At 39.6% G+C, this 9,005-nt stretch overlaps 2 protein-coding genes across 2 annotated transcripts; both read left to right on the top strand.

Moving 5' to 3' along the window:
* The first annotated feature begins 981 nt into the window (after positions 1 to 981).
* Positions 982 to 1,482, top strand: LOC145104571 (uncharacterized). Its single transcript, XM_079041794.1, has one exon. The coding sequence runs from the start codon at positions 982 to 984 to the stop codon at positions 1,480 to 1,482; it is 501 nt and encodes a 166-aa protein (XP_078897920.1).
* A 114-nt stretch (positions 1,483 to 1,596) lies between these two features.
* On the top strand, positions 1,597 to 2,083 carry LOC145104570 (uncharacterized). Its single transcript, XM_079041793.1, has 2 exons — positions 1,597 to 1,876; positions 1,950 to 2,083. The coding sequence occupies exons 1-2, from the start codon at positions 1,597 to 1,599 to the stop codon at positions 2,081 to 2,083; spliced, it is 414 nt and encodes a 137-aa protein (XP_078897919.1).
* The last annotated feature ends 6,922 nt before the right edge of the window (positions 2,084 to 9,005 follow it).

Here is a 9,005-nt window from a genome sequence, read left to right as displayed (position 1 = left end):
CCTCGATAACAAGGTCAATTGTATGACCAATTGTTTAGATCATTATGTATTAGCATTGCCACTTCTATTCTTTACTACAAGGGTAATGCTAATACAGGGTGTGCCAAAAGTATGTCATTTCAGATATCCTAGGCAATTCAATGAAAAGACATCACAAGGAGAGGACTCATATCCATTATATCGAAGGAGAAATAATGGAATTGAGGCGACTAGAAGAAATACAAAATTGGATAATAGATGGGTGGCTCCATACAACCCAAAGTTGTTAATGATGTTTAATTGTGATATCAACGTTGAGGTTTGTTCGCGTATAAAGTCTGTGAAATACCTCTTGAAATATGTTTATAAGGGCCATGAAAAACAAGTTATCCATATTGACAAAGACCAAGAAAATATTGTTATTAATGAGACACGAAAGTTTCAAGATGCACGTTATGTAACCCTCCTGAGGAATTAAGGCGAGTTTTTAGCTTTCCTCTTTTACAAATCCACCCTTTGTGTGATGGCCTTGAAAATACATCTCCCGAATCAACAATTGGTTAGGTTCAAAGATGGTGATAGAATGGAAGACATTTTGATAGGGAGAAAGAAAAAAAATTCAATGTTGATGGCATTTTTCGAGAAGAATAAAGAAGATTCCAATGCAAGAAAATATTTGTGTAAGGAATTTCCCAAACATTTTACATGGAATCGGAGAAACCATTGTTGGAGGACCAAGAAACATAAATCAATGATTGGTCGACTTGTTTATGCTAATCCAGCTGAAGGAGAGAGAGATACTACCTACGCCTGCTTTTATGTCATATTACTGGGCCTACCTGCTTTGAAGATATACACACAACCAATGGTGTATTACACCCTACATTTCGAAAAGCAACTCTTGAAAGAGGTTTAATAGAGAACGACGATAATTTGTCACAATGTCTTGTAGAGGCTTCCTTATTTCAATTTCCCAACGCACTTAGAAGATTATTTGCGACGATGTTGATTTTTTGTGAACCAGGAAATGTTGGAAAGTTATGGGCCGACCACTATGATTCTCTTTCTAAAGATTATAAGAAAAAATATGGATGTCCTGAACGAGTGCAAAATATGGTCCTCATCGACATTAGAGCCTTCGTAGAATCTATGAGTAAAAAGCTTAATGATTACGGCCTTCCAAATGTAAGTGCACACATCGATTTACAATCAAGAGGCTATCGTGAGGTGCAAGAAGAATACTCTATAAATGTGGAATATGAAGACTTACATGCGCGAGACTCTTTCAATCCAGACCAAAAGTTTGCATATGATGAGATAATGACGCATGTGGATGAAAATATTTCGGGTGTGTTCTTTATAGATGGTCCCGGTGGAACTAGAAAGACATATTTGTACAAAGCTCTATTGGCCAATATTCGTGCCCATGGTCTTATTTCACTTCCAACACCCGCGTCAGGTATTGCGGCTAATAACATGCCAGGAGGGAGAACAGCTCATTAACGATTTGGAATTCCCCTCAATCTTGATAATAACTCGATGTGCAAGATCACAAAACAAAGTGGGAAGGCTTAGCTATTTTGCAAGGCAAAGGTAATCATATGGGATGAAGCAACAATGGTTAAGAGGCAGGCGGTAGAAGCAGTTGATCGGACAATGCAAGACATCACAAATGAGAAGCTCCCTTTCTGTGGAAAGATAATGGTTATGGGAGGTGACTTTAGACAAGTGTTTCCGGTCGTGAGACGTGGTACTAGAGCACAAATTGTTGACTCTAGCTTACGAATGTCACCTCTATGGACTTCAGTTAAAAGGCTTCGATTAAATATCAACATGAGAGCGGTAAATGACCCATGGTTTTCTGATTTTCTATTACGAGTCGGTGGATGGAAAGGAGGTAACATTGGACGAGACCTTTATTTGTATACTTGATAACATGTCCCTTCAATACACTGATAAAACTAATCCAGTGGATGCTCTTATTGATGCAATATTTCCTTCTTTGCAAGCAAGCGGTGTCGATTCAAAATTTATCATTTCGAGGGCGACATTGTCAACTAAAAATGAAAGTGTTGATGAGATTAATAATAAGTTGATCGAATGATTTTCTGGTGAGAAAAAAGTTTACTACAGTTTTGATGAAGCGGAAGAATAAAAAAATAACTTATATCCGATGGAATATTTAAACTCGCTAAATATTAGTGGTATACCCCCTCATTATCTTCGGTTAAAAACTGGGTGCCCATAATACTATTGCGAAATATAGATCCCTCAAATGGGTTATGTAATGGCACTAGATTGATATGTCGAGCTTTCCAACAAAATGTCATTGATGTAGAGATAGTTTTTTGTCAGCATGCTGGAAAAAAGAGTGTTTTTGCCAAGAATTCTTCTATATTCGTCTGACGATGAGATGTTCCCATTTAAACTAAAGAGAAAGCAGTTTCCAATTCAGCTTAGTTTCTCTATGACAATCAATAAACCTCAAGGACAAACAATTCCAAACGTAGGTGTTTATCTACCGTAATCAGTATTCTCACATGGCCAACTTTATGTGGCATTGTCTAGAGGAATATCACGTGTCAATACCAAGGTATTAGTAAAGCCGGAAAAAACGTTTGATAATGATGGAATATACACATCAAACATTTTGTACAAAGAAGTTTTATGTGATTAACAAGGTACAATCAACAACTTATTATTTTACAATTTGTTCAAATATGTATCTTATATGCCCATTTGATGTTTAATGCAGGGCTATGAGATGAAGCAACTTGATTTTACATATTTTGGCAATTTTCGTCCCTTATTAGCCACATTTTAAAATTTGCATCTCTTGCTGATATGTCCTTCATCCGTTTCCACCTCCACTGCATGCAATCAGGTAGCAGATGTCCACTGCCTCAATCTCTTTTAAAGAAAGAAAAAACTCACTTTTTCTTTCTATTTTCTGATATCTGGATCCTTCTCCATAGTTTCCATTTGGCATCCTTCTTCCAAGAAACCTACTCGTCCTCGACTATCTCTCTTCACTGCCCCTTCACTCTACAACTTGCTTTTGTCTAACCCTTTCTCATATACACTTCCAAACATCGTAGCCAGAGAGAAGGATTGATTGGGAGATTGAAGGTCTGGTGTAAAGTCTGCACAACCATTTTTTTAGAACAGCGGAAGATATTATTAAAAAACTAGCACGGAGCTAGAAAAACAAAACATATTACAACTGGATAGAAGCTAAAGTAGGATTATTAAGCCAAGTAGTCCATCTACGCTTAGCTTTACTACACCTATTGGAAATCTAAAAAAAATGTCCTCTCAACAATATCGTCAAAAATAAGGGATTTCCGAGGAAGAGTTGTGTAACACCTGGAATCTGGAAGGTTAATTGTGGAAATAAATTCCCTTTCCTAGGGTCCAACTGGGCGTTGTTTAGGAAACCTTAATTTTGGGTTTTGCACCTTATTTAAACACCTTAAGTTCTAGGTGTTGGCCTCATTCCCAGCCTCCATTGCCCCTAACCCTGGTCTCGAAACCCTAGAGCCTCCTTGAGTGTTGTGAGCTCATTGTAGGGGTGTTTTGTTGTGTTGGAAGCTCATTAAAAGGAAGAAAAACTTGGTGGAAGGTGGTGGTTCAATTAGGAGCTTTCAGATCATGATTCTCTGTTTCATTTCCAGCACATCTTGGGTATAAAGTTCTAACCTTGCTTAGTATTGGCTTAGATCTCTTCTTGGGTTTATTTGTATGCTTTTAGCCATGGATGGGTGGTTGTTGGGGAAGTAAAAGTCCCAAGTGTTTATCCTTTCCAGATCTATGATCTCCATGAGCTCTTTTAGCATAAAGGTGCCAACTTTATGGTCTTAAGGGCTTCATGCATTCATTAAGTCCTTTTTTAGCCTCTTTTAAGCATTTGAGCTTCTTCCAATCATGAATAAGTGTAAAGTTGGAAACTTTACATGGCCATCTAGCCTCATGTAGTCAGATCTGCATCTTGGAGTTGTGTCCTTGTGGAATAAGTGCCTAATGATTAAGTCCTTGCGCTTTTAATTTTAGGGTTTACGTTTTGAACCCATTTTGGTGGTTCTTAGGGGTAAAGTTGGAAAGTTTACCCTTCTTGAGGCCATTTCAGTTAAGATCTGGGTTGAGAAGCTCTTAGTTTTGAAAGGTCGGCTTAATGAATTAAGAGGTTGGTTTTCTAGTGAACTCGGCGAGTTGATGGGGTTTTGCCCGTTCTTTGCAGTCTAATGAAGAAAATCAACGAGTTGAAGGGCAACTCGGCGAGTTGGTTCAACTTAGACCGTTAACTTTGACTTTGATTTATGTCATTGAACATGTTGTCCCAAGGGGTTCTTGATGTAATCTGATTTGTAATTAAGGGAATTATGGGCTTAGGATAATGCCCATATGGGGTTAGGCCCAATTTGGAAAATTGGGCCAATGGTTTATCAGTGGGCCTTTGGGCCTTTCAGATTGTAGTTTGGGTCCTGGTTTTGGACAAGGCTAGGTTAGGGGTAAAACGGTCTTTTTACCCCAAGTATGAAGTTGTGGTTATGATTGGAACCCAATTGTTAATTGGGTGTTGTTTTGATCTGAAAGTTTGGAGGTGTCGTCAGGGCAGCAGCTAGGGATTTCTTTCAGTGTGCTTCAGCAGTGCGAGGTGAGTCTCCTCACTGTGTTTAGCGAGTCGAAGGCACCAATGTCGGCCCATGGTTATTATTTTAGGATGCTAGTTGTCTGTGTGACTCTTGCATGTATATGTATTTATATGTATGATGCGCGGGGCCCGATAATAATTCTATTTACTAGTATCAGGTTGTGCATATATGATCTGTATGTGGGCAGGGCCCGATGATTGTACAGTATGTGGGCGGGGCCCATTATGCGAGTGTGGGTGGGGCCCGTATCTCGGTCGAGTGTGGGCGGGGCCCGTATCTCAGTCGAGTGTAGGCGGGGCCCGTATCTCAATGGAAGAGATCGGGGTGGTTGCAGGGCACACACCACATCTTTCCGCATATAATATTCTACTCTGATTTTTATGACAATTTATACATTGGTTTTCTTTTGAGTTGTATGCTTGGTTTGTGAAAATACTATTTGATCTATTTTAAAAATGAAAATTTTGGGACCATATTTTTGGATGTTACAAGTTGGTATCAGAGCCTTGTTTGAGGGATTTGGGAACACTCTCAGGTGTGTCTGAACTCACACTGAGGATTTGGTAAAGAGTTTTTTCAAAAAAGAAATATATCTTACAAAAAGATTTTTCTAAAAGAAGAAAGGGTGTGGTTCATGCAGTCAGCTGAGTTTAAGTAAGTTTTCCCAAAATACCCATACATGTTATCTGTTATGCTTTGATCTTTGAATCTGTGGAATCACATGCTAGTTAGGGCTAAGGATCTGCTCAGTTTTTGCATGCTAGAATGCTAGGAGAGATTCCTTTGTATGCCTATTGTATGAGCTTGTAGACTTGCATACTAGATTGGGTGTGATTTGTATAGGAAGCATTGGATGCTGGATTGGGTGTGATTTGTAGGCGTAAGGCAATTAGTAGCGGGAGTGGGAGCTCTTAGTATGTGTTGTAGAAGGTTGAATTGGAGTGATACTACACGAGTGCTTCTAGCTTTGTGCTTTGTGGAACTCATAAGTGATGTGGGTTAGTTATTGAGTGAATATGTAAAGTCACATGTGGCAAAGGTTGGATAATCTCAGAGTGACGGATTTGACCCTATTGTGCATTTGTCGTTTGAGTCTAACCGTTGTAGGGACGAGTATATTACTCGAAGGTTTATCTAAGCTCTTTTGCATGTGATTGTGTTCATAAGGTAGCTAACTGACATTATGAAGAGTTCTTCAGCTGCTAATGGCAGGGTGAGATCAGGAGCCCTAGAAAGCCTAGGGATTGCTTCAGAGGTTTTGTTGTGCGGGTTAGCAAGTGTTGGTGTATGGAATTGAGAAGGTGACTTAGGGGATTCGGGAGGATTCTTGAGGAAGGTATGGATAGGTGTGGAAGGTAGTATTGGGCCCGTACTACTGAAAGCACAAGATCCATACTCGAATCAGGAAGAGTCTTGGAAAGTATAAGAACCTTTAGGATGAGGATTTTTATTCAGATCTCTTACGTGTTGTTTCGGTATGGTGTGGAGCACTCATGAATAGGGTTCAAATTCTGGTTCCGGTTCAGCAGCGGGTATTGAATCGATCGAGGCGCAATCATGGGAGTTTATCTCATTGGAGATTACTCACAATGTTTCGGATTGGACCTTGGTGGTATCTGGTTCAGCCAAGGAAGGGAATTTGGGATTCTTGGATGGTCATCTCGAGGCCTTTCGGGCCAAATTTATATCAGAGCAGTTGGGGGCTCATCTGGAGCCCAAAGCATGTGGATCTCTATAATCCTTCAGGAAGGAGGATCTTGTTGTTAGTTCTTGTCATTTGGGATCGGAAGGGGAGTTTTGTACCATGTCCTCAGGTTGGTCAGGGTAACTCTGGAGGAGGTCAGGATTCCTTCAGATGTTTTGCGGGTATGTCATCTTCTGTTTTTCTTCTTGGTTGTTAACGGGAGTTGGTATTGCTTTGGATTCTAGTTAGGTTGAATAAGTTATATCCCGGGTTGATTCTATGATATTTTCTGGATTATCGAGGGTCGTTATATACCATTCTGCATGCCGGGAGTCTTCGACGAATTTTCAAAAATGTCGTATCTTGTTGAGTGGGTTCAGTGTGTTCTGTTGTTGTTCCTGGTATTTGACAGGATTAATTCAGGAGTATTGCTTGGAGGATCTATGGTCAAGGTTATTGGGTTAGTTCTCCAGTGAATACAGGGTTCAGGGGTTTTATCATCTGTTCTGGTAAGATCGGAAATTATCAAAAAAAGAACTTGTGGGTTCTAGCACTACCGTTGCTAGGAAAAGAGCGGTAGCAGATAGATGGTGATGAGAGATGCATGAGTTGATTGGTCATCAGAAGTGCCAGGGGAGTTTTATATCCGCATGGGTTGCAACTGATTGGAGTTTAGTAATTCTTTGACAATGGAAATTGGAGTGGATATTCGTCAGAGCATGGCAAGGGTTATAGTTTTTAGACGCAGACATAAGAACTCAAGGAATTGGTATGGCATCATGGGAGGTGATTTGGATCTTTAGACTGGTTAAGGTCTCAAGGGTATTTTTCCGGATTTCAGGAGTTGGGCAATCGTTGAGACTGGCTAGTAATGGAATGTTAGTTTTGATAAGCATAGGTCACAGACGGTTCATGCTTTATGAGGTTGATGGATTAGGAATCCATCAGACTTATGGGATGAAAGAGCTTCGTCGAATCCAAGTAGGGGAGAATCGATCAGAATTTCTGGAATTTGAATCAGGTGTGGAACTAGGGCATGTTTGAAATCCTAGTCAGGAAGAGAGACGACCCGAGTGGCCGTTTAGATTAGGGTTGTGTAAGTGGGAGTTTGGGGAACTCCCAACAGCTGGTCAGCATCTTCTTGTTATGCATAGCAGGTCGGCAGAAGGATCCAGGTCGAGGGTTGTGTTAGAGCCTCACCGCTTGTTCTATTCTGATAAAGGCTTTAGGGTTCGAAGCATGACTTGAACACCTGATTGATTTTAGTCTAATGCGGGTTTGATTCAGGATATTTGGGGTTGAGAGGTTTGGTTGCGATGAAACCCGGGGTGGTGATCATGGTTGGTTAAAAGTTTTGTGGGATTGCAATGGGATCATAGCATTCATCAGTTGAGGTAGCCTATCGATGAGGTGGTCACGAGTTTATGATGAGTTTTGAGCATTCTAACACTCCTATGGTGTGCATGCAAACCTAGATGTTTTGGATCTATGTTTTCTCTAATATACATGCAAACTTTCAAAATTCCAAAGCATCATCCTAACAAGCATACAATGGAGTAACTATACTAAAAAATTATAGTTGGATGACATACCTTTTAGTGTAGTTGGAAACCTTGAATCTTTAAGAGCCTAGTACCAATAATGTGAATGCCTCAAATGGAACCACAAATCACCACCAACAAATGGAAGAACTAGAGAGATAGTTCCTTGCTTCACAAAATCGGCTAGCACTTTTCTAAGTACACTTAGGTGCCAATTTTGGTAGCCTTAGGGTCTCTTATATAGTATGGCAAACTAGGGTTACACCATGTAAACCCTAATGACCTTCCATATCCCTCATGCTCCATGGGTTAAAACCTCCATGGAGTATCCATGGGTCACCACATGGGTTTAGCCCAACATAAGGAATCATGGATCAATAGCCCACTTTATAAGAATGAATGATTTACCAAATCAACCCCTTATATTTAATTAGTCTCTTTTGATCACAAAATTAATTCCAAATTATGTCTTGATCAATACTAATTAAATAATATGATTTCATATTAATATATTAGAACTTATAATATATTAATAAATCATAATTATCCTCTTCTCAAAAGTCCAACCTTCAAATTGTCCCGGTGAAGTGCAACCCAAATGGACCATGCTACTCTCGGGTCAAGTACATACCAAATATAGTTATGGACTTAGTGACCTTATCTAACAGTCTCCTACTTAGATAAGTCTAATAACTATAGTTGTAAGTATAACTTCAGGATCCGACTAGCAATCGTGGCTCTTAAATGCCTTTGTCGAACTTAGACGTACCATTTTAGATAAACGATCATAGAATCCTTTGTTCTCAAGATATCAGCCGGACAAACACATGGAACACAGTCAATCTTATTGTCCAGCTGTTTGTTTCCCGATTTCTGATTCGTTTGACATAGAACTTAATCGAACACATCAATTTAGTTCTGACCGGGCCTGGCACATAAGTCAAAAAAAATCATCGAGGGGCCCAATATATCGCTTTTAATCCTCTAAGGACTAAAAGGAACAGATAAACTTCGACAGTATGTGCTTGTACTAACTATTCACTGAACCATACACAACAGCACATTTTATAACATCGAGTTACCGATGCGTTTTCATACTATCAACCTACGACCAACTCATAGTCAACAACTCATATATCTAGGTTTGAA

The sequence above is a fragment of the Lactuca virosa genome, chromosome 4 (genome assembly GCF_052849685.1).
Source record: "Lactuca virosa cultivar CGN04683 chromosome 4, Lactuca_virosa_CGN04683_v6, whole genome shotgun sequence".
Classification (NCBI taxonomy): Eukaryota; Viridiplantae; Streptophyta; class Magnoliopsida; order Asterales; family Asteraceae; genus Lactuca; species Lactuca virosa.
The sequence above is the reverse complement of the archived record's forward strand: the minus strand, read 5'-3'. Positions and strand labels throughout refer to the sequence as shown.

Excerpts from the sequence above, each read along its gene's own strand:
- LOC145104571 (XM_079041794.1), top strand. The coding sequence starts at position 982 with ATGTTGATTTTTTGTGAACCAGGAAATGTTGGAAAGTTATGGGCCGAC.
- LOC145104570 (XM_079041793.1), top strand. The coding sequence starts at position 1,597 with ATGGTTAAGAGGCAGGCGGTAGAAGCAGTTGATCGGACAATGCAAGAC. Across the intron at positions 1,877-1,949 it reads AGTCGGTGGATGGAAAGGAG|TGGATGCTCTTATTGATGCA; the intron begins GTAACATTGGAC and ends AAACTAATCCAG.